This window comes from Rhinolophus hipposideros (assembly GCF_964194185.1).
Source record: "Rhinolophus hipposideros genome assembly, chromosome: 11".
Taxonomy (NCBI): domain Eukaryota; kingdom Metazoa; phylum Chordata; class Mammalia; order Chiroptera; family Rhinolophidae; genus Rhinolophus; species Rhinolophus hipposideros.
The window spans coordinates 4,328,730-4,354,244 of record NC_138057.1 but is presented as its reverse complement, the minus strand read 5'-3'; the positions used below and the strand labels follow the sequence as shown (position 1 = coordinate 4,354,244).

The following is a 25,515-nucleotide window of genomic DNA, read 5'->3' as shown; positions in this document are numbered from 1 at the left end:
ATGTAACACATGAAAAACTGGACAGCTTTTGTACACACTGTGCTTCCCCGAAAATAAGACCTAGTCAGACCATCAGCTCTAATGCGTCTTTTGGAGCAAAAATTAATATAAGACCCGGTCTTATTTTACTATAAGACCGGGTCTTACATAATATAATATAACATTGTATAATATAATATAATAAATATAAGACTGGGTCTTACATTCACTTTTGCTCCAAAAGACGCATTAGAGCTGATTATCAGGCTAGGTCTTGTTTTGGGGGAAACATGGCAGAAAAAGTGGGACAGAGTTGAACAAGTGACAAACTAGGGGAAATGCCTGCAAAATGACAGATGAAGCATTTCCATCCCTGCAACCTGAGAAGCTTATACAAAAGACAGTAAGAAACCACATCCCAGAAGGAGAACTACAGGGAAAAAAAAAAAAAAAAGCAAAAAACCAGCAAATGAGAGGAGAAACTCGTCCAGGCAGCAAAGATAAGAAAGGATGTGTGAGCTGCTAGAAACCCATCTGTCACAGTGAGGGCACTGGAGACATGGTTTCAGACACAGAGGCCAGGGCTCAGAGGCAATGACGAGCTGTAGTGACATTTTCATCAGGCTGGTTAAAATATACAGGTTGTCACGTCTTAGGTTAGGAAGTCTGAACTGGGGTGACAGCGCACCCCACTGACGTGAATCATTGATGATATCTCTAGAGAACGTTTGGGGGCCTCTTGGCAGAAATCTGAACGGAGACTGGAAAGGAAATGAAATTGGGGAATTACTGGAAATTTTAGACACAATGACAAACTTAAATATGTAGGAAAGTGCCATTATTCTTAGGAGATGCTTGTGAGAGCATTTAGGGGTCATGGGTCACACTTCAGCATGTGTACACATTCGTTCCTAATAAATGTGCCATCTTGGTGCTTAGGACACACGGACAGTATCAATTTTTCTGTCAGCCTAAAAATTATTATTAGAAATACTGGGAAAGATTATAGGTCTAGAGTTAAAAGAAATACATGACTCCCTGACCTCAACAACGAACATGTTTGTGAAATTTAAGTTTAAATTCCAGTATTTTAAGCTTCTGATTACTAGAGGTCAGCCAGGAAATTCTTTGATGTACAACATGTTTCCCGTACGGAAAAAGAAACGAAGTCTGTCTTTGAGGGCCGAGGATCTCAACACGCAGGGAGAGTCAAGGATGCGATGCAGGTGAGGGGCAGAGACAGTCTTGCTTCTAAAACAGCTCAGCAGCCTTGTGTCCTGCTGTCGCTCCTCAGATGGGGTGCAGCCCAGCAGCAGACACTGGGTGGTGACAGCCCAAGGCCAGGCTGCTGGACATGCTGTCCCAGTCAGCTTAGGCTGCTGGGACAAAGCACACACACTGTGTGGCTTCAACCACACATGCATTCCTCACAGCTCTGGAGGCTGCAAGTCCCAGGTCAGGGAACCAGCACGGCTGATTCTTGGTGAGGACTCTTCTGCCTGCAGATGGCCACCTTCCTGCTGTGTCCGAACACGGAGAGGGATCTCTGGTGTCTCCTCCTCTGCTTATAAGGCCATCAATCCTATCGGATCAGGACTCCTCCCTCTGACCTCATTTAACCTCAGTCACCTCTCCACAGGGCCCATCTCCAAACACCAAGGGGGATTAGGGCTTCAACATATGGATTTTGGGGGGACACAATCATTCAGCCCCTGACATATGTGAACCAAGAACATGCAGTCTAGGACCAGAAATCATGACTTTTCACTTGACCAGACCCACGTCACAGTGAGATCTCCCTCAAAAAACACAAAACATGACAAAGAGGAGGCAAGATACTGGATCAGGTCACACTGGTGCCTCTGTCAACAGTGCAGTTCCCAGAAGGTCCCCCAGGGCCGGAGCTGCACCATGGGCCATGATCCCTGGGTCCTGCCCGCATGCTGCCCCCAGTTCTAGTGGTTCACAGACAGGACAGCGGGACCTGCAGGCGGCGGCGAGTGGCTGGAGCCCCTCCTCACACACGCAGCTGGCAGTTAAAACAGCCTTCTATTGTGCGCAGCCCCATGGTGCTGTAATGCTGACCAGCAGAGGGGCCCAGGCCTTACCAGGTGGTCACAGGCTGGCTGGAAGGCGTTGGTCCCACACACGTAAAGGGCAGTGGCACCGAGCGGCTGCAGCACTCGGATGTAGTTGAGACATTCTGTCTACAAGGAGGAGAAATGCCCGGGTCAACCACCACCAGCTTCCACGGGACACCCTCCACCACCCACCGCGGTCACACCGCTCGCTGCAGAGCTCAGAACCAGCAAGGCACATGCCGACACTGGCTCCCGGACGCCCGCCCGCATTGTGCACTGACTGTGCCCTCTCCCCGCGGGCCTCTGAGGCATTCCACCTTCCCGCAGCAGCTCTGCCTGCCGGCCACAGTGAGAGCAGGCTCTCTGAGATACCAGCCCGGCCCTGGACAAACCTCAAGCTGCAGCTGGCCCGAGTGCTTTGTGTCTGCAGCGTCCATAGGCTGTCAGGTGCCACATGGATTTCACTGCAGTCACCAATTTACACCCAGCAAAGATGTGCTGGCTGAAATGCAATGGCAGCTGACCTTACGTCTTATCCACCTACCACAGAAAAAATGCTTTTACTCTCACTGGACACAAACCATCCATTGTTGCCAGGCCTGTAGAGGTGCATGCTGGGCAGGATCCCCCAGGCCTTCCTTCTCTTTGGGGGACCCCACCCTCCTCACCCCAACACATAAAACTGGAAACAGCAATTCAGGAGTGGGTGTGGCTGGCCCGCCCAGTCCAGGGGAGAGGCTGGACTAATGAGGGGGCTCTGAGCCTGGCTCCACATCAGAAAGGCCAGCAGGAAAACCAGATGCCACTTAAGGACCCACTCACTATTTTAGACTGAAATGTACTTGGATTATATGTGCTATAGTCTGAAATTATCTCTGCTCAGTCAAGTTTTTGTGCTATGATTGCCTTTAAACTGGTTGGGAGTAATGCGTCCTCCCCCACAAGAGCTGGGAGGGTCCCTATCTGCTGTATGGCCTCCACACGGGCAAGGCCCTGGTCTAATTTAGCTGGGAGACAACTCCCTGCGACATCTGTGATTACACTGAAACGGCTGCACTTTCCCTCATTTCCTAAAGTAACTTCAGATTTACTGACTGCAGTGAAAGTATTTAGCATTTGGCTAAAAAAATTACTTATCTTTTTAAAAAAAATGTTTTAATTGTTTTGAAATTAGCCAACAACTGCTGAAATTTGCCGTTAACTCGGCTATCTTGACCCACTTTCAAGGAGGAAGGGGCTCTGAGACTCTCTGAGGCTCTCAGAGAGTCAGAGCCCCCGACACCAGCCCAGCAGCAGGTGGGGAGTAACCAAGAGCTCGGAGAGATGGACACTCGGCCCAGCCCCTCGCCTGGCCAGCACACTGACACTGACACGCGCCCCACAACTCCCTGCATGGCCACCACACTGAGGTACCCAGGATCTCCTAGAGAAGGAACAGGTTTTCAAGGGATGGGTGTTGCCAAAAACCCAGAAATCCTGCAGCAACCCCTCCAGGTTGATGGGGTACTGGGAGGCATGAACACTGCGTTTTACACCATGAGCCAACAGGCATCAGAAATCGTTTTCCAGAGTTTTAGGCTATTTGAATACATTCAATTTAGTTCAACTTCAAAAAGTATTTCTCAAATGCCTACTATCTGGAACTAATTAAAGAGAAAAGCCTACTATGTTTGGCACTTGCTTTGGGAGACGCAATCTTCCCGTTTAGGAATAAAGGGATGACCAGCAAGGTCAACCGTGAGGGACCTGAACAAAATGCCCTGGCTGCGTTCTAAAAGGAGCGGTTTTCAGAAGGTTAAAATAACTAGGAAATACCGGTGTGTCTTTTCGTAGCTTGCAAAAATAATTACCTGTTTTGATTTCCCCTTTTCTGCACATTTTGCTTTTTTATCTTCTGAGACCTTCCAATATGCCTGGTAGGAGGAATGAGAGTCATTTCAGTGCATAGCCCCCTTTTGAAAGGAGATACTGGTATAACAATGTACAGTTTACAAAGCACACAATGGCACTGAGAGCAGATATTCCCCCCGAGACAGCGAAATCTGAGATCGCAAAGCGAGGGTAGAGATCGCAAAGCTGCAGCCAACTGGGCCTCGGGGCCTGTGAAGGCTCTCACTGGCATCCTTGTCTCGAAGCCAACAGGGCCGCGAAGCAGACCCCCATTATTCACTGAAAACAGCAGCAAACAGCAAACTACTGAAGGAAGGGCGGGTTACATTTATCCGAAAGCTAACCTGCACGCGCTTTCACACAGCAAAGTGCATTTTTTATCCATTCAAATGTGACTCTAAAGTCAAAAAAAAAAAAGCCTTGACATTTACTTCCACTATCAGCAGAAGGACAGGATTACGATTCTGTAAAATTTTACGTAACGGCAGCTGTCGAGAGTGCCAGACCAACACCGCCCTCAGGACGAGAGCCTTCTGCCAAGACCTGAGTTCCCGCCTCTCTCACGCCAGTAGACGTGTGATCAGGACCGTGAGGCCAGAGGGGCCCTCACCCTCCAGAGGATGGAGCGCAGTGGGCCGCAGGACAGAGGCTCCCACAGCTCGGCCCCTTCCGCCGTGTGCTGGCCCATGATTAATGCTAAAGAAATATATACATGGGCTTTTTTTAACTTTTTCTTCTCTTTTACATATAGGAGGCCCTAAAGCCTCTCCCTCACCCCACGGGCTCACAGTGATGCCATTCACAGAGCAATGTGCGGCTCTCACCCAGGGGGTCACACGTGCAATCTGTTTTCAAAGGATAGTGACCAGAATTTCACTTAAGTGTCAAACAGAAATTAGGCACTATGCTAGACTCTAGAGATTACGACAAAACAGAACAAAAAAATAAGAGGTTCTGGACAGAAAATGCACACAATGAACTTGAAGCACCTTGATTTCAAAGACTGAGAATCCAGCACCGACCACCAAGGACTCAGAAACCAAGGAGGGCTGCCACCGGCCAGGGAAGGGACAATCTGAGCATCAAGTGGGTGGCTGGCTGAAAATGCATCAAGGGACTTCAAAACATTTAACTCCACGAGTGCATGGCCATACTAAAACATCAGAAAACTCACTGTCTCCCTGTGGAGGGAACTCACTCAGTATTTTGAAAACTGGTAAATAAAGGCATAGGTTTCAAGAACCAACCCTACCATTTCCAAAGGAACTGGCCTGGGGGACATGAATAGCCAGTGATGGGCATTTCCCCTGTAAAGGTGATTTCCGGCTCACAGATGCAGAAGGGAGATTTGGAATTCCCTGTTTTGCAATCTCTGACGCACACACGGCCCCAGATTGCATTGCCAAGGGCTGGGTGCCATGGCAGCCAGCTGCCTCAGTGGCTGGGTGACCTGCCTATACGAAGGGCACCAGAAGCCAGACTGGGGCTGAGGGCCAGCAGGACTACAGAGTGGCTCTCCCAGTGAGGGGACCCAGGAGCCCCTAAGAAATGGGGACTCGAAGGACAGAGTGCCTGGGGACATGGATGGCCTGATCTCCGCTGGATTCAAACTGAATAGTCAAACCTCATTTATCTGAGAGTCTGTGAAATCTGAACACTGAGTATTTGGCATTCATTTTTTGGATGTGATACTGGTATTTTGGTTATTTTTGAAGAAAAGGAGTCATTGCCTTTGGGAGAGGCCCAGGGAAACACAGATGAAAAGTGTGTATCTGGGGTTTGCTTCAAAGTTGTGGAGGGAACAGAGAGGGCATGGGAGGGAGGACGAGGGGCCAAGCCCGCCTGCAGGAGGTGCCATGGGCACAGTCTGTGGCGTCATTCCCTCTACTCCTGTGTACTCAGCGACTGTCCGTAATAAAGATGTCAAAACCCCAAGCTGAAAAGAGGGTGGTCCCTGGGTGAGACTGCCAAGGGACATTCGAGATGGGGCTGCGTGGACATAGGCAGGAAGGTAGCTTCAGGATGACAGGGCCCCTGGCCTGCTGGCAGGAGGGGAGGCTGCTCTCTCGACGCAGGACGTATGCGAGGCCAGCCATGAGGCGCACGGGCCACAGGACCAAGAAAGGAGGAGCCAAGTGTGCCGATTCCAGCAGAAAACACTGTAAGGTCTGCAGCCCAGACCGAAGGCACCAGGCCATACCTCGCGCTGCTTCTGGGAGACATTGAAGGCGTTCACAGCAAACACGGCTTCCCGGGCGCCCACATACAGCGTGTCCCTGTCCTCGCTCAGCAGCAAGGCTGAGTAGTTGAAGATGCCGGGCTCGTGAAACTCTGCCAGCTGCACCTCTGGGGAGACAGGGGCGGGAGATGGCACATTAGACATTCCTAAGCCTGGACACACCCTGAGCACCTGGTCTCCCTTTGGTGCACTGCCATGTCCCCAGGGCCGTGGCATGAATCCGCTGCCACAGTGGCCAGCCCCCGGCCGGGGCCAGAGCTCGGGCACCACTGGGTGGAACAGACCCACTGGGGCAGCCACCAAGCACATGGCACCCCAGTGAGGCCCAGAGTCACTGTGCTTGCCCAGTACTATGGTCTGACTTCCCTTCCTAATCCTTAGAGCCCAGAGCTCCAAAGCCTGAACTCAGTGTGGTCTCCAGGCAGTGTGACCTTCTAGCTTGTGACCTCCCAGGAGTGTGACCTCCTGGCAGTGTGACCTCCCGGCAACGTGACCTCGTGAGTTCCTAGGAGACTGCAGGCCAGATAACTCAAGCTTCTTGTGGCTGCTCACTTCACCGCCTACCAAACTCTGGTCTGTGTGTGTGGAGTCAGCCACAGATCAGTTGCATAAAGAATTTAACTATTTAGGAATTTTTTATTCAGGAAAAAAAAGATTTACCTCAAAACCTTTGATAAAATCTACTTCAGTGAGTATATCCCTTAACCCCACCACAAACTTACAAAACAGAGAAAGAACTGACATTTCCCCTCATTAGGCAGTTGCATCAATAGCTACGTAGTCAGGAATGAGAGGAATGGAACGGTTGGCTATTAGGGGTAATATAAACATATCAGCATTGTTTCTAAGGAGCTGTTTCTTCTTTTTGACCATCCCAGCATCCGCGTGTTTTGACGTTGGCTTTCCGTTTATTACCAAGTTCTCAGTTTCACCCAAGGGTTAGGGGTTCACACTTCCTGCTCTTGTAAATTCCAGTGTGGGAGACAGCCACAGGGGATGAAGGCCCTCCCAGCACACCTACTGCCCAGAGCCCAGCACGGACAGCCCAGCCCTGAAGGATCACCTCGCTCAGGGCCCCTGAGCCTGGAAGACTGGGGTCCCGAGACACAGCTCCCAAGAGAGAAAATAAATACAACAGAAACTAGTGAACAGCAAATGAGAACCACTGGCCTGAAGCTGAGCTGCAGGTCATGTGCTCAAAACAGGACACAGTGTGGTTTGTGCCTGGGCAGAGGGCACCAATGTCACCAGGCACAGGGAGGTGACTTCCTTTCAGGGGCGCCCTGGTTTAGAACCCAGATCAGTGGGCCCTGCACAGGCCCGGGAGTGTTTCCGGTTATGGAAGCATCTCTCATGCGGCAGTGCAGGCACCCAGCTCACACACAAGTGCCGCGAGCACAGAGCCAGCATGGAAACAGCGCACGCGCCTCTGAACATCACAAGCAGGTGCTCTCGGCACCTGACAGGCTTCTGTGCTCCCTCACCTCTGTGCTCCCAGGTGATCCTAGGTACGGGTGCAAATGCCACTGCTGTCCCAAACATCACCGCAAGGGCAGTGAGCAGCCCTCCCACGGGGGTGCACATCCTCATCGGCAGGGGCCGCAGTGCGGGCTTCGGCAGCAAATGCTTGTGGACAGAGGAGGCCAACAGTGGGTATCCGGTGCACGCTGCTCAGAGTCCCGGGGCTGTGACTCGCAGCACAGCCTGGAGCTGGTGGGTGCTGTGACCCCCACGGACCCACATTTCCCGGCACACCGGGTGCGGTCGGGCGGCTCTCACCACTGCAAAGGCCTCCTGGTTCTGTTCTTAAACAGTGTGCTTCTTTACAACCTTCTGGGGAAATTCTGGAAGAAAGTGGAAAGGAGGGGGTTACCAGTCAGGATGTGTGGTAATAACACCTGCTTTCTGTTTGCTCAATATCCTTCACAGCTCTGCTCTCACCACAGTGCCAGCCACGGGCTCTGTCTGCCAAGGAGAGTAGGGGAGTGGGGACACAGGGAACTCTGACAGCCCTACAGACACCACACCCCAGATGCCCGCAGCAAAGCTGGAGTTACAGGAGTCAGTGCTTCCCGCCCCTGAGGCCACCAGGAATACAGGACAGACAGGGAGACCCAGATGAGGGGACAAATGCCCGCCTGGCTGCCCAGCTTCCTCCCTGTGGGCTGCCTGCGTCCAGCTGGTAATGCGATGGAAAGAAACAGAGCAGAGGCAGGGTTTCAGTTTCCCTTGGAAACTTTGGTTTCTCAAGTCCTGCAATGTCATCAAGGAAGACAGCCAGAGCAAAAGGCCAGAGGGCTGCACAGAGGCTGAAACATGTGCGTGCGTGTGTGCACACAGATCCCATGAGATTCCGAGGTGGACTTGTTTAGACATCTCTGGAAGGAGCTCAAACCAACACAACACCGGAGCGAGGCAGGACCCTTGCCTACGACATTTGGGGAATACATTTAAGTTACAGCAAAACCCCACACTTTGTGGATACGCTGTTTCCCAGGAGACCCCATGGGGTCCACTGGTGCTTGACTTCCTCACATGAAGTTTCCTCCTCTTCATGAAGCAGCCCACCTCCCCCACTCCCCTTCCCCTCCCTCAGAAGCCCTAGGAGTTGGCCAACTCCACCAAGCCAACACACCTCCAGCTCTATGGGTCCAACTGATACCCTCGGATCCTCTCTGGAACCTTCCCCTCACCCCACCATCACTGCCTGCCTCCTGACTTCACCATCCCTCAGGGACGTCCAAGTGGCAGCAAGCTTCCTCACTCCCCCTTCCCTCCCACAGGCCACTCCGGGTCAGCCTCCCTGGGGCACCCCACAACCTGCCACACACCAGCACCTGTCCAGCCGCCTGCCCCCTCCTTGCTTCCCGACACCTCGGGCCAAAGCAAACCTCCCAAGAAGCCTTTCGGAAAAGTTTTGTCTTTCTGTTCATTTTAGTCAAGTCATTGCCTCCAGAAAGCCCTCCGAAGCCACTTCCTCATCCGACCCAGGGAGTCACTTCTCGCTCCCCCTCTTGAACCCCTAGCATCCTTGTCTGGCCCCCAAAGTCCAACAGGCAGCACGCTCATCCTCAGCGGCTCTCTAGGCTAAAGAGAGTCTTCTTTATTTTCACGTGTGTGCCTGGGGCACAGCCACTGCCCAGCTCCACTTCATGAAGCAGTAACTCCTGGGGACTTTTCACCACAGGCACCTGCCCGTGGGGAGATGCCTGGCTCCCCGCCCTCCTCACACAGCAGCGCCCCCTCTGCACTTTCTTTCCCCTCCTGGAGGCCCACCTGGCCAGTCCCCCATCCACCTGGCATCCGCGTCCCATGCAGACTGACTCTCAGCCACCGAAGTCAGGGAACACCTGTCTCTCGTTTTCTCCAGAAACTGGCACATACTGAGCAGAGGCAGCACCCTTTCCACAAAGGACTAGACGAGCATTATTGTCAGCTTTTTTAGTCCCACAGTCGCATCTATGGTAGCGCGTGGCTATAAGCCAACACAACTATTTACAGAAATGGGTGCCGGTCTGCACGCCAAGCCCTGCACTGGGGATCCAGAGGGACAGCTGGCCCAGAAACCTGGCAGCATGGGCGTAACCCGAACTCTAAATGCAACATCAGGTGCACTGGGAAGAAGAGAGGAAGCCTCATGGAGTGGCCACGAGGGCTCACCCCCACCCCCTGCCCAGAGGAGCTCTCAGAAGCACTCACCATGTGACAGACACACGTCACCCTCAGCCCCCGGGCCCTGGGTGGGGACCCTGCTCTCCTGCCCTCAGTAGGGAAGGGAGGCACGACGTGGCTTCAGAAGCCCAGGCCAGGTCAGGTCTCTTATGCTGTGCGGTGTTACCAATGTGACCCACTTGTTAAGCAATTTCAGTGTCCAGTGATTGCTAAATACACCACAGAAATCTCACACAGACGCAGTACCCCAAGGTCTGTGCGAAGAGCTGTCTGTGTGGACGATGCCGACGGTTTGGGCAGCGCCAGACGTTCACCTAGCTCATTCCAGGTCCATTTCCACCACCACCACTCCAATCTAAGCAAAGCCCACCTCCCCTCCTGACCTCTCCACAGCCTCCTACCCCTTCACCCTGCTTCCGTTCTCGCTGCCTGTGGCAGAGATCTCTGGTTTCCTGCCCCAGAACCCACATCCCTTCATTTTCATTAACAGAATGTTGATTTCACCTGGGATGGCAGTGTGGCCAGCTAACTGCGTCTCCCAGTTTACCTGGTGGCAGGTCTGGCCAAAGAACTGTGAACAGAAGTTATCAGGTAGGAATTCCAGGAAAGCTCTTTAAAGGAGGCTGGCTCAGCTAGTGTTTGCATTTTTGCTTTCAGCCTTTCCTCCTTCTTCTGCCTGGAATGCAAATTTGATGGTTGGAGCTCTGGAAGCCACCTTGTTAACCTGAAGATAAGGGTCTCATTCTAAGAACCAAGTGGAAATTCACAAAAATCAGGGACCCTTCCAACATACTAGAGACTTTACATCTGCTTTCTTCTGTCTACCCTAGAGCTGCTAATAAACTATTAATCCTTTTAAATTACTGTTTTTCAGATTTCTGTTATCAGTAGTCAGATATAATCTCCCTGTAATGCATTTACCAAATAGTAGCAGCATCCAGAATAATGTTTTTAACATAAACCAGAGCGTATCATTTCCCCACATGAAATGTTTCTCACTAGGATTAAACCTAAGTGGACGACCTTGGTCCACCTTCCATCTAGCCTCTCCCGTTTCACGCTCCCCAACCTTTCTGTCCCGGCTATATCTGGATACATAAAGCTCAGCCAGTCTGCAAGGCTGTGCTCTCTCTGAATATCTCTAAATGTGTCTGTTCCAGAGACCATGTGGGTAAATCCAACAGCACAGTCTCATTGTTTTCCCGAGAAGACCTTTTCTCTGTATGATTGATCAGTAAGTGACAAGGGCACCCCAAAGCTTCTCTGCTCTGAACGCCCAAACAGGTAAGGGTTTCCAGGACTGGCCCCAATCAGGGCAGTAAGACGATCAGTGGCTGGCAGGGTTACAGTTACGGGCGGGACGAACAGGCAGAGCTCGGCAGACTTGCCCCACTCTGGAGTGGGGTGTTGATACAGGGCAGGCTATGCATGGGGCGGTACATGGGAACTCCATGTACTTTATGCTCGATTTTGCTGGGACTCTGAAAATGTTCTTAAAAGTAAAGTTTATTTAAAACAAACAAAAACAAAAAACACCAGCTTGGAGAGGTTCTTCCTGAGCATGTGTGACGCCCTATGCACGGTGCCCACAGCCCGGTGCCCTTCTGGCTGTCGGGCCCCCGGGGCGTTTCATTTCCCCCCAGATGCAACGGGGAGCCATGTCTATTACAGGGAAATGGTTTGCAAGGGCCCCACAACAAGAACAAATGCCTACTTAGGTCCCTGATAGAAATCAGTCCTGTGGGATGTCCTGTGACACACGCTGCAGGCAGGCTTAAAACCTGGACATAGGAGACGGGGTCAGCCCTCTTTGTAACTGGGTACTTAGAATTCAGAGATTTATCTCAACTCTCTCCTCAAACGGGATAAAACAACACTCCAAAGGACAAAAACCATAAGGATAAAAGTGGAGAGAGAATGACAGCCCAGGAGGGTGTTAACACATCTTAGAAACTAGAAAGAAAACAGATGGGCATAATCAGTGACGTGTAGGTAAACCTTAACAATCGGCTAATGGGTAGGGTCGGTGCCCTGCGTTGCAGCGTATGCCGATGTCTGGGGTGTAAATGCTGCTTTCCAGCTCCCGACATGATGTCACTGAACAGAGACAGGATGAGACGCACAATAGTGCACCAGTGTATAATATTTCCACCACACAGACACGACAGGTGTTGGGCCCCCAGGGCACAGGTAATAGTGAAATGCACAGGGAAGTAGTGAGTTTTAGTATATTTACTCTTACTGCTATTTTTAATACAGTTTAACGACGTTTACATGATTTAGTTTTCGATATTGGCTGTGTTCACCACTGTTGGTAATTAATTGACTTTGTGGACTAAACAGATGTGAAACCAGAACCTGTGAGGGGAGAAGTCGCAACGACAGCAACCTGAGAAAACAAATGCAATCTTGAAAATTAAAATTTTGGTTAAAGAAAGAAAATACTCAGTTGGAGGATTGGAAGATAAAATTGAGGAGTCTTCCTAGAAGTTCAACAATATGACAGAGATGAAAATAGGGAGGGAAAAGATAAGGAAGCTGGAGGATTGGATCAGGAGGCCCACATCTAACAGGAGTTCCAGAAGAGAGAGAAAATAGGAGGAATTATCAGAGAATAATAAAAAGAAATAGAGATATACAAATATATTGTTTATATATAAGAAAGTGTCCAGAACACAAGGACACAAAAGCGGCGCCATGAATGAGAAAATACCTTCACACCAGGCATGTCCTGATGAGATGTGGGAATCTGGGAGACAAAGGGAGCTCCTGAAAGCTTCAGAGAGAAAACAGGCCCCATACAATTACCTCTCGAGAGCCACACTGTCAGGAAAGATCAGTAAAATGGCTACAACAGCTGAGCTGCAGCTCACTGTCTCAGGAACGAAGGGACAAATACTACTTCACTTTAAAATCACGTGCATTAATTTCTCTGATAAGAATTAATTAAATTTTAAAAAGAAATCAATGCTCAGGCTCCTTGCAGCCTGGAAGACAGCAGCTCAGTGGATGCTGCAGCAGCAGACTAGCCCAGTGTCGGCGGCCTTACAAAGGACGAGAAGATTGAGCTGTGTCTACACAGCCACATTTGGGGCTCACACTTCGGCAGAAACAGGATGATTCACCAAGTGGCAGAAGTGCACTGAGTGGCAGCACAAGAGTTAGTGTAAAAGGCAGCTCAGAGAGTGGCCAGCAAGGGGTCCTGGCCTCTCATGCACTCCACCCCCCACAGGCTGCCCCCAGCCTTTGCACATGCTGCTCCTTCTTCCAGAATGTTCTACCCCCAGGAGCTCCCAGGGGCTGGCTCCTTCCCACAGTGGCCCTTTTCTCCAAGACCACCTCCTCCCAGGCTGCTCCACCCCCACCTGCACGCCCCCTCCTGCTTTATTTCCTTCATTGCACACTATGGACTTGAGGCTGTCCCAAGGAAAATGTCTCAACGATGTGGTCCCTTCCGGGGCAGGGCAGAACTGGGGGAATGCACACATCCCAGTTAGAAGACCCAGGCTAGAGCTCGAGAGAACTGAGGTGAGGCCCCGGTGGCAGGAAGTCTCAAGAGCAAAGTACCCAGAATGAACAGAAGTTGAGAACGGGCCTCGTAAAGGCGTTCTCCCCCGCAGCTCCCACACAGGTGGAGCTGCCTGACAAACTCAGTAACACACGCTGGGTGGAGGCCTGCGTCTCCCTCTGTCCACGCAGGCTGCTCAAACTGATTTAGGTGAGAAGAGAACATACTTTTTAATTGCCTTTAGCCTGGACCAAACCTGACACTGCTATTCAGGAGTCAGGTGGCTGCCACTTTCGGCCATTTCCAGGTGGCCCTGCTAGCGGGACAGGAGGACAGAGAAGTTCTTTCTGCAGAAGCACGTGGGTGCCCCAGCACACACAAGTTTTATCCAGCTCTGAGCTGTATTTATCTCATCAGCAGACACCAGATTCCTGACGGCCTGAATCGGACCCTGCCTCTTGTTCCCAAATGGTCTTTAAAAAAAATGCACATGGACAGCCAAAGGCAGGAGGGTCCCTCCATGCAGAGGACACTGCTTTATGACATTGGAAGGGGTGGATGCTTTTACTTTTCTGCCAAGCATGCATTCTTTAATATAATCTAAAAACTGCTAAGCAAAGCACACCCCACACGCACACGCTGCCACCGTGCTCTCCTCCAGCAGCACTGTCTCCATGATCTTTGCGGGGTGTCCCATCAGGAATCACCACTGCCACATTCAAATGGAGATGAGAGTGAAGTGCCTATTCTGCTGGCTTTGCGGGGCATTTCCCAGGCGGCTCGCTGGGAGCCCAGTCAGGAGCAGCACTTCACTTCCCTGTGCAAAGTGCTGCCTTTCACCCTGAGACAGAGGCCCATTAGGATGACAGGGTCACACATGTCACTCCCATTACCTATGAGGAATTGTGCTGGTTTGTGAGCAGTGCATGATCCCACTTTAAATAACAGGAGAACAGAACCCAGAGGGGTCTCTGAGCCCATCACTCAGGACTTGTCACATGGCAGCTTTCCACCCCAGGGGCCAGGGGGTTGCAGCAGAGAAAACAGGCGCACCCAGCAAACTGTAAGGGTAAGGGCTAGTTCACAACACTGTGTGCACAAATGCCTGTATGCACACACATCTGCATGTCAGCACGCACACACACGTGTGGGCATGCATGTTATGGGTGCACCTGTGTGCACTGGAGTTTCTGGACATACGCACACGTGCATTTGTGTACATCTGTGTAAGTGTGATATGTGTATGCATGGGCATCCATACTTGCATGCACGTGTGCATTCATGTATGTACACATCCGTGTGTGCATATGAGCATGTGTCTGCATGTGTGCATACAGGTACGTGCACATGGGTGTGTGGGATGGGCACACTCTGCTGCAGCACAAAAATTCTGATCTGGTGTTGCATTCTTAGATGTGAAGGGTGACTGCCAGCTGGGGTGCAGTAAGGCGGGCTCCGTGGGCCACAGGTGCTGTGAGGTCTGTCACACCCACGTCACGCCTTGGCTTCCCTTCTTGGGACCAGCTGTCTGAGGCAGTAGGGGTGGGTCACAGAGGGGACGCCACTCACTACCACACATCAGGTGGCAGTGCTCCCATCAGCAACAGGGTGACAGCCAACTATCACCTCACTGGGATCCCCAGGGAACCTGTGAAAGGGGATCCTGGGTGACAGCTGTGGACGACTGCCGAGGCAATCTGCTCTGGCTTCTTGTCTACAGTGTTTGTCCAGACAGCATGGCTGAAGCCCTGCTCCCCGTCCAGGCCCTGTGGCTGGTACAATGGAGGACTTGCACCTGCTCACACCTTCCCCTCCCAGTGGGAGCAGAGAGAGACAGCCATCCCAAGACATGTCCTGCCGGTGTTACCCCCAGGTATGCCCCCTACGCCCCCAGCCGCCCCTCCCCCACCTTATGTCCCGTCCCCTACCCCTGGTCTCCTCCCCAACCCCTGGCTATGGTGCCGATGTCACCACCTCACAGAAATGGCCTTGTCCCCCCAGGAATCAGGATTGATTTCAGGAGCTCTCTGTGTCACATGCCCAACAAAGAGTTCATTGTTTCAACTTCAGTTTCCCTAGAACTTAGAGCAGATCACCGGCAGCAGCATTCCAGCTGCACAGGGACAAGCTGAGCCCTGGAGCTGGGTCCAGTTGGACCCACCCCACAGAAAAGCACCCAGGACACTGTTCCAGGATGCCTGCTTTCACGTCCAGCAATGAACGTTGCAGGGGCAAACAAGCCAGTCAGGATGTCTGATACGCCTTAACCTCGTTCCCTCATGCAAAGCTCAGCACGTGTGTGCCATGAGCATGCTGACGGGAGCTGGAAAGGGGAGGGCAGCGGGGTAAGGAACACACATACCAGCCAATCAACCAGCAGTGACAACTGGCATGCATTCAGAAGGGCATAAGCAAGGTGGGTGCAGGGGCAGCAGGGACCCCATCAGCCATGTAAATTAAAGGGCTCAGCAATCAAAATCCAAAGACAAATGATCTAGGGGGTAAAAAACTAGGAAAAAAAAATCCTTGTAACATAAATGCCTGGGCTTGCAATTCTTAATGCAGCAATCTAACACACTAGTGAGAAACCGCAGAGCCTGGCCCAGCAGACAAGGCTGTTCAGAAAATGTACTCGTATGCGTGTCTGTAACCAGCCAATAAACGCAATGCCAAGTGTCCGCGAGGTAAGCTGCATCATTACCAGTGCCCACCAAACTGGCACAAACTAGCACCTAAGACCTTGCTGGCGGCAGCACTGCTGAGACAAGCAGAGCGACACCTTTGCTAGGCCCATTTATAACAGGTGAGTCACAGAAACAGATGAAGGAGAGATGAGAGCTTTCCTTTTGTTTTTATAAATTAAACTGGCATTTCCCTTTCCTCTACAACTGGAAATACATGGTCGACCACGTACTAACTGGTCAAAATTAAGATGAATCACAAAACGACCCAAATCCAGGGCGCGATGACACTGAGAGCTCTCCTTTAAATTGGACCTCACTGATGACCCAGTCCTGCCAAAGAGAAGATGGGGCATTTCAGTGCTCAGACTAGGGGACATCAGTCCAAAGCGAGCAGGGAAGCAGCCCAGGTGGCGAAAGGCAATGGGGGGAAGAAGAAAACACAGGCGACACATGCCCAGCACCCACTGCCCTGTGGGCTCCCCCTCAGGCCACTCCTAGGGACGGCGGTGAAGCACACATCTTTGACCCCAAGAGCACACAGGGTCCAATAACCAAACTGCTGAATCCCACTGGGGCTTCCATAAGGTGTCAACTTTGCTAAATTGGGATAGAGATGGAGGGGAAAAAAAGTGATTTTACCAGTATCTTGTGCCTCTTGAAACGTCCCAATTGCTCTAGGAAGAAGTCTTCAGAAATCTTTGCTCTGGAAATAATGGGAAGTAAGAACATTTAAACGTTTCAACTGTCTGTCCACAAAAACTCAGCATCACGTCTGGAACGGCCCTGGAAAGGAACTTGTAATCTTTTTTTTAACTTCTGGATCCTCTGGTCGCTGCCTCTCTGACTCAGGAGTAGCGTGGCACTTGCGCACTTGTGCAAACGGGAGGAGGGAGTGAGTGTGAGGCTCACCCATAAAGAAAGGAAATGCAACCTGGCCAGTCACCCAGATGCAGGAGCTGGTCACAACACTGACAGCCGCTTCTCCCCCACAAAATAAGCCATGTAAATACAAGCCACGGTCCTGGTCATTGATCAAAAAAGCATCACTGCATTTTCTCCAGATGGGTATCCTTTGGAACTCATCCTCCTTGAACACCAAAGGTGTGAGGCAACGAAAGAAAAAGCAGAGATACATACAAAATAGCTACAAGAAATGATTTCCTGAAGAGCCAGTTTAACATTCCCATTTTTCTTTGCTTTTGATTGTTGTTTTTAAGCCAATCAGCGAATTTCCACAGTGGTGTAGCAAGTTTCTGTGATGTGTTTGTTACTCCTTCACGGTACAGGAGGGAGCGCTCAAAACAGAGCTCCTGGAGTCCAGTGAGATCACAAACCATTCGACAAAGAGAATCTGAATGGTGAAGCCAGAGACCACCATGCGAGATTCTTGCAGGATTAGCAGCGGGTTAACCTGAGGCCGACTCCTTGATGGCTACAAATGATCCAACACAGTCTTCACACCTCAGACTCACACTTGAGCGTCTTCTGTGGCTGGAGTATTCTTTTCTTTTTCTTTAAGAGCTTATACAATTCTTGCCATTTCTCTGAAGACAGCTAAGAAATAGGATGAGCTCCCCGGGAACACAGCTAATGACCCATCTTCACGCCCACAGCACGGAGCCCAGCTTGCACCCACCGTTAAACGTCCACTCACAGCACATGATTTCCAGGGTCACCTGGGGCCCCTCCGGGCCTGACACGTCCCCTGAATCCTGAGCAAACACCTTGAGTTAGCAAATGAGACCCCAAAGTAACAGGCAGAAGTGCTTAGGATTCATCAGGCTCCCCTGTGGCTGGCCTTCCAAGGACTGGTTCTGGGTCGTTCCTGCAGCAGTGGCTGCGTCTGACGGCCAATTTGTAAGCAAAATTAACTTCGCATCTGAGCAAGCAGGAAGTGTCCTGGAGAGGCCATATCCACCCAGGACACGGAACCGATGTCTTCTGTTTTAATGCGGGGGGAGATGTTGGCTCAGCTGACGACCAGGTGAGGTGCAAGTCTGATGAACTGTGGGGTTTTCCTGTCACACAGGTGGGGGAGGAACGGGCCCAATAGCCATCTGGGGACTGCAGAAAACACTTATGGGAAAAAGAGGGCTTCACACACAAATAAGAGGTTTAGATAAACAATGAGAATACTGAAAATTACAACCGAAAAACCCTCTTCCAGAAATTCAATAAGCCTTTGTCACTTCAATAAATAAAAGCCCAGAGCTGCTTGTTCTGTGGTTGGACAAGCACACATCCCATTCACCTTAAATTCCTGGCAGTGAACACACACACGATGGCAGGTGAGGGTTCTGCGTTTGTCTGTATTCTGAACAACCTCACCCAGTGCACTGGGACCTAGCACGCTCGTTTTCTCCTCCCAGCCAAGACTCCATCTCTCACCTCCGCCAAACATCTTTTCGCCTGTGGTTTCTGGGTAAAAATACACACTTCCGGCCTCAGTCAACCGCAGAGGCCCAAGTCCCCAGTTGTCTGTACCCTTCATCATGGCAATTTTTTCTTCTCTCTCAAGGTAAAACCCTACAAGCTATAATTAGTTATCAGAACACTGAAGCGTGCAAAGTACAAATTCCTCATACAATGACTAACGATATAGTTTTAACTAGGCATCTCCTAATTTCTTATACTGCCCCTGAAAAGAATGCAAGGGTTCAACTATAAAACAAAGGAATGAAATTAAACAGAGAGAATTATTTCCCAGGAAGCTTGGCCTTTGTCCCCAACCTGTCCCCACGCAGTGCAGGAGAGCATGGGAGACCCAACCACTGTGTCTGATGGCCCATCCGCCACTCATGACAACAGCCAAGGGCCATGGTGAGATGGGCCTCTCTGCCTGCCATGCATGTTGCCCACAACCTGCAGTTGTGACCCCGCGTTCCGAAAGTCTCTCACCCTGGTACCAGCCAGGTGGCCTCTTTAGCAGGTGGAGAAGACACGGGTGGGATGGGTGAGAGTATGAAGAGTGATCTGGGCTCTAGGCCTGGCGCCTACACTTACCAGCTGTGTGTCCTGGGGTAAGTTTCTGGGCCTCTCTGTGCCTGTTTCCTTATCCAGAAAGTGGCCACAAACAGAGCGCCTACCTCACTTGATTATTATGAGGCTCCATGAGTGACCTACGGGAAGAGCTTAAGGCAGCATCTGGCGCTTAGGAAGCACCGCATAAATCTCAGTGATGAGTCTTCCTACCTGGGAACCCTTGATAAGAAGACTCCTTAGGATCGAAAAGCAGGATTTGGTTGCTAGCACATCTAAGTCCCCTCCTGCAAAATGTCTCAGGGCTCCCCCAGCCTCCTCCTGCCCACAGGGAGCTTGGGCCCATGGTCACACTCTCCCTGGCCCAGGGCCCGCACCACAAGGCCCCCATCACTGCCATTGTGGACGGGTAGAAGGCCTCAAGTCCCGCCTGTTCAACCTCCTCACCGAGCCCAGAACCATTCCCCGCCCGCCAACAGCAACGAGTACTCCACCCCACTCTCCTGCCTGGGGTGGGTTTGCACATTATAGCCAGGGGGCCATCTCCCACCTCTGAGGGTGGCAGCCCCGAGACAGCTGGTTATAAAGTGCAGTGATGAGGGGCCAGGGGAGCTCACATGCATTGGGCAACTGAACAACACCTGAGAGGATGGACCCGGCAGTTCTCTGCCAGGGACCAGTGGGGATACACCCCAGCGTGCTCAAGACGCCCAAGTACAAGGCCATTCAACAGGAAAACTGGAAGAACCTAGAAGAATTCTGTGTGTGTGTGAGTGTATGTGTGTGTAGACACACATCTGTATATTGTATACATGTACATTTATTTATATAGGAATTGTGGCACATCCCTAGGTTGGAATACCATGCAGCTGTTAAAAGATTAAAGCAGCCACTGAAATGAAAGAATGTCCGATACTTAGCTCAGTAAAAATTAAGGTTCTCAATAGTGTTATACTATGTTCCCATTTGTGTTGGCACATGTGTATGACCATTTGTGTGTGTAGTTTAATCAAAAGCACGACTTAATTATATCAGAATTTAATCAAAGACCCGCTGGCAGTGAGTGACTTGAGTCGAGAGTGGCTTTGGTCTGGGGTAGGAGTGTATTTCATTTTTTAGTATTTGTATTTTTTAGTACTATCTGAATGCTTATCTTAAGCACGTGATTTTCTAATTAAGATATTTTTAACCTGATATTAAAAGTAAGTTATATTAAATGTGAAAAATTTGGAAAATATAGAAAAGGCTAGACAAAACACATTTCTGACAATTGAAAAAAAGTCTGTAATACTTTGACTGTTAATTAATAATAATAAATATGATTCCTTTTTGAAGTTTACTAACTGGATTTCATCAAAATGGAAGTTTTTAAGAACAGCAGACAGACTTAACATCATTTCCAGTCATTCTGACGTTCTGTTAGACCTCCTCCTTCTAAATAACTGAAATAGAGGAGAGTGTTCACTCGTGACCCTTTCTGGAGGGTGGGCCACGCGTGCTGGTGCTGAAATGTGCAAGTGCACAGGGCCTGGGGGAGGGGGCTGCAACGACCCCACCGTGCCCCGGGGGGTGGGAGAGGCAGGCTGGTAGCCACAGGGCAGCAGAAACAGAGATCCGGAAGCCCAAGAAGGAAGCGAGGATCTGTCACCTGTGGGCCGCAGGAGGGGAAGGGGGCACCGCTGGGTGAACCGTGCTGAGTTCCCTGCGAGTATCCTCGTGTGGCACCATCCCGTGTACATTCAGGGCTCCCAAGTATCCTTCCATGGCTATGCGATGTCCCAATCACATCTGATCACGTTAGAATTCAGATCATTGCCAATGTTCCACTTCAAATTCATTTTTAAAGACTGATTTTAACCACCAGCAAAACCTGACCGAGAAGCTTTTCTATCGAGAACGCAAAGCCTATTTGCAGAGGTCCGGGTGGTACACAGAGGACGGCACGAGACGGTGAGAAGGCTTTATTCTTTTATCCCTCGGGGAGCAGGAAACTGACTCAGGCCTCTGACTCATCACTGACAGGTTCACTTCCTTCTACTGGGGTACGTCCTACATAATTTCTATGACTTATGTTTAGTCAACCTTCTTTTAAGTTTTTCCAGTTAGTTGAGCTATTTTTGAAAGGGTGTACATACGTTCACGTTGTCTGCTATAAAACACAATCAAGTCATGTAGCACAACCACTTTCTATACTTCTTTCAAGTCAATTAGATGCTTTAACTCAGTTTGTGTTTATTCTCCCCCTAAGAGGGGAGGCAGCAAAGAGTGCTGACCAGGTGTGGGCTCTGAGGCCAGCCTGCGTGGGTTCAGGTCTGGGGCCGCCCTTAAGACAGGTCACTCCCTACCCACCGCCCCCAGCTACTCCCTTAGCCCCTGCACTTCTCTCAGCTACTCCCCCAGCCCTGCACCCTCCCCAGCCGCTGCGTCAGCCTTTCCACTTCCCCAGGGGGAGGATACAATGCAGCTCCCCTCTGGGGATGAAACTGTGTAAATGAGAACTTGTAAAGCACACACAGGTGCTACAAAGTGGACTTACATAAAATGTCAATCCAGCCACACACAATGGTACTATGCCTTTGTGCCACAGGTGGGGCACTCCCCAGTGCAGGGAAAGGTCTGACCAGACTCTCAAGGCCCTAGCGGCCGCATCCTAACATAAGCAAGTGGTGTTGAGGAGGGGGACACCGTTTTCTTAGGCACCCCTGCATCCTTCCGAGCCCCAATGAGACAGGTTTTATGGACTGCTGCCAAGGAGAAACAGACTCACAGAATGCAGGAATCAGTCTAGAGCCACGGTCAGAGCTGGGGTTCCCCGTCCACGGTCTCGCAATCCCCTGTAGGACCTGTCAGCACGTCCTGGCTCTGGAACGGTCCGTGGCTCTGGGGACGGGGCACGTCACGGTAAGCAGGGCTAGAGACTGCTGTGAAGCTCAGCAATTCTGTGCCTCAGCAGCCGCTCCTACCCCTCCTCCAGGAACTCAGGGCAGAGCCGAGGGGTGTCCTGGCCCCACAGCAGGCACTTCAGAAACACTGGTCCTTCTCTTTGCCATTTGCCAGGTGGTGAAGGCAGCACAGAAGCTGCCCGGAAGCCCCTGGGATCTGGAGTCAGCTCAGGACTGCGCTCTGGAGCCTGTGGCAGCGTCCTCCACCCCAGGTGCTCAGGCTGGTGGGCGGGGCAAGCGCATGTGGTTTCACCACAGAACCAGACTCCTCCTGCCCCTAGCACGGCCCCCAGACCCAGCCCAGCTGCGGAGGGATGAAGAAGTGTCCTCTCAGCCGCAGTGGGAGGGACAGGCCTAGGAGCCTTGACAAGCCCAGGCCCGCGAGAGGATTTCTTTTTTAAATCTCAAAACCACAAAATACCGTTCTCTTTGCCTTCATCTTTGGTAATTCCTTAAAACTATGCAGCGGAGTTATAGAGTCAGGCCAGCTCGACCACAGGCTGTCATCCAGCTCGGGCCAGCACAGCCTGAGCCAACACGAGACCTCTCCTTTTAACCTGGCTTTCCTCCAGGGACATGGCCATTAGAGAGAATCCACATGCTCTGGCAAACGTGCCACGAAGACCCCTGGTCTCCTTCCTCCTCCCGGCAGGACAAAAAGAACGTTCACCAGTCCAGCACCTTAGGCCACCAATTCCCACTTCAGCATGACTTTAGACCTCGGACTATTCACTATTTTGTGCACACACTACCCGCACAATCCTTTTCTGATACGTCAGTGTCCGCACCCTCCACGGTGACCTCCAGGAAGCCCGCTCAGCCCCCAGTGGCGGCTGAGCACATTTCAGCCAAGACTGCTGCCTCTGAACCATGTTCAAAGCACACCAGCCCATACCCATCAAGAGAGGACACAGGAGCTACTGCGGAGGGTGCCCTGGCTTTCCAAGAGCAGTCAGAGCAGGACAGAGCAACACTCACACACCGAGCGGAGAGGAGGAAGCAAACACTGCCAGCCCTCCCCCTCCTCCCTGAGGCCTACAGAGGTGCTAGCTTTTCCTGAGAAGCACGAGTGCCTCCGCTGCTAAGACACTTACTGCCCAACCATCCACATGCCTGTCTGTGGCAAGAATGCCCATCATTCCTGCTTTCCAGATAACCAGCAGAAGCCTATCACCACGCAGGCACCCCCACTGAGTAATCTCGAGGGGATGTGACGAGTCCCTCTGCCCATCGATCTGCCCTCGAGGCTCTCTCCCGTGCAGACTCTTCCAGGCCAAGCTACTGTAGCTTCTCCCCAGAGTTTGGGAGTGACAGAAGAGGAGACAACCTAAAATGATGTCATCCTGGCTTCCAGGGGCCTCGATCAGCCTGATCCCACAGTGCTGCAGAAGCCAGTGGGAAGGCCGGTCTCAGGAGGATATGTAATCAGGGGCAAGATGGCTGTACTGGAAAAACCAAAAGCCCGCATCCCTTGCTCAAGATGGTAGGAAGGTGCCTGGGAGCAGCTTCTGCTGCAGTCCCCGGCGGGAAGGGCAGCCTGGGTCATGGTGAGCTACCTGCAGTCACCAAGCACCCAGATTCCAGGGATTCGCTCTGCAGCCTCCACACGGGGAAGAGCCGCCACATTCCACAAGCCTCTGTTAGCTGGACCCTGTTAACCTGCGAGTCCTGTTAACCTGTGACCTGTTCCCAGAGCTGGGCCTAATGTTCCCAGAGCCCTGCAGGGACCTTGTCCTTCCATCCCACAGTGGGTGGGGAGTCCCCGTTCTGAGTTGATTCAGAACGTGTGATATATGGAAAAGTGGCAGCTGATGTCTCACTGTCACCCAATCATCTTCCAAAGGGGAGAACTCCTGCTGAGGGGTTAACTGGCCCTCATTCTGTCTTGGGCTGGCTCCAAGGAGGCGTTCCCCTTCTGGGGACCACTGCTGGGAGCAAGTTAGGAGTGGAGGCAGAGTGGTCTTTTGACCACTCTCAGGAACTAAAATCAACTGTCAAATCTTAAAAGATGTTCTAGAATATTCTTACACGATAAGTTAGGCAGCCTCCTCTGCCCTCCAAGGGCCCTCCCACCTGTCCCTGTGGAAGACTCATCTTGGCCCAGGACAACTTGGCTTCCCCTCAGGACGGTACAGAGGGAAGGCGCCTTACTCTGTATGGGGCATGGTTACGCCAGGTGCCTCGCCAGGGATGGGCCTCAGGCACATACTCGTCACCGCGTGCACGCTGGGTGCCTTCACCCAGGGACCAGTGACGTGGAGAAAGGACTCAGGGACAGAACAGAGAGGACCCCAAATGTGGATCCTGGAACAGTGCCAGCCAGAGGACAGGGCTCCATTTTCCCACATTTCGGGATCCTTTTTGACAGGCTGAGGAAATGAGGATAACTATCCGTCACACGTGGGCGTGTGTGTACCCGTATCAAACTGCCCCATTCTGTTGAAGGCGATACAGCTTCGAGGCCTTGTTTCCTACAGAACTGGACCTGGCGCAGCACCAGCTGGCTGTGCCACCCCGCCAGGTGGGGCCCTAGGCCGCCCCCGTGCACAGCTCGCTCCTCCGGCTCTGGGCGCCCTCTCTCTGCCGAGTGCCAGCGGGGGCATCACAGAAACATAAACCACTCCTCTTTTGACGCTCCCTTTCAATACCAACCTGCTGCTCAAGCCAGGTGCCCGGGCCTTCCCATGAGTACCAGGTGCCCCAAGAAACACAGGTGCAGGCCTTTCGCGTCCAGCGGATCCCTGTGACCCCCGCCCCCAAGGAGAGCTCCTGCCTTTCCCATACAAGGACATGGGGTGAAAACTCCTCAGAGCAAATGGTCACCTGTCGATGGTCTGGCTGGCAGAGCGGTCAGGGCCCTCAGGTGGGCTACTGCCCTGTGGGGACAAGGGGTGCTCAGCGGGCTGACCTCAAATGCAGGCTGGTCCTTGTCCTGGGTCTCTGGTCCTGGGGACGGGACCTTCCCCTGCCTGCAAGCCCGCCGCTAGCTAGGCCTCTCCCAGGCACTTCTGCTTTCCCTCTAACCACATGGAAGGACGTGGTCCAGACAGATACTGGGGGTGGTGCAGGCACCATTTCCTGAGAGGGCACTTCCTTATGTGCCTAGCGGTCACACATTCAGTTACGGGGCCACCCCCACCTCATGGTGTCCCTCTGGGCTCCACACTCAGTGCCACTCAGTGATTCCCAGTCACATCCCTGCCAAGGACATCTGAGCCCCTGCATGCCGGTCCACAAGTGCTTGAGCAGGACCAAGTGTGGGCACGGCCACACCTGTGGCCGCAGAGGAGAGACAGGGAGCCCCTGCCCAGGCACAGGCAGGGTTCTCAGTGCTGCGTAGATGTCGACTCAGCGAGTCCCGAGGGCCTCTGCAGCCCCGGCCCCTTCACTTCAGACAGGAGGAAACTGAGGCACAGACGGCTCCCAGCCCCACCGGGCCCTCCACCTCCACCTCTACCTTTACCAGGACGCGTCCTCCCCTGCAGTGGGACCTCTCCCTCCACTGGGACCCTGACAACACTCATGTCAGCCTGACCTCCAG

At 52.0% G+C, this 25,515-nt stretch overlaps 1 protein-coding gene across 8 annotated transcripts in view; it reads right to left on the bottom strand.

The window, feature by feature from the left end:
- SEMA4D (semaphorin 4D) overlaps positions 1 to 25,515 on the bottom strand; it is a 111,420-nt gene that overhangs the window by 29,893 nt on the left and 56,012 nt on the right. For all 8 annotated transcript variants that reach the window (XM_081067574.1, XM_081067575.1, XM_081067573.1 and 5 more), the window contains 4 exons: positions 7,674 to 8,033; positions 6,151 to 6,296; positions 3,911 to 3,973; positions 2,088 to 2,186 (listed from right to left, as the gene is read on the bottom strand). In XM_081067574.1, coding sequence (XP_080923700.1) covers positions 2,088 to 2,186; positions 3,911 to 3,973; positions 6,151 to 6,296; positions 7,674 to 7,779 — 414 coding nt within the window. In that variant the 5' untranslated portion in view covers positions 7,780 to 8,033. The remainder of the gene's footprint in view (positions 1 to 2,087; positions 2,187 to 3,910; positions 3,974 to 6,150; positions 6,297 to 7,673; positions 8,034 to 25,515) is intronic.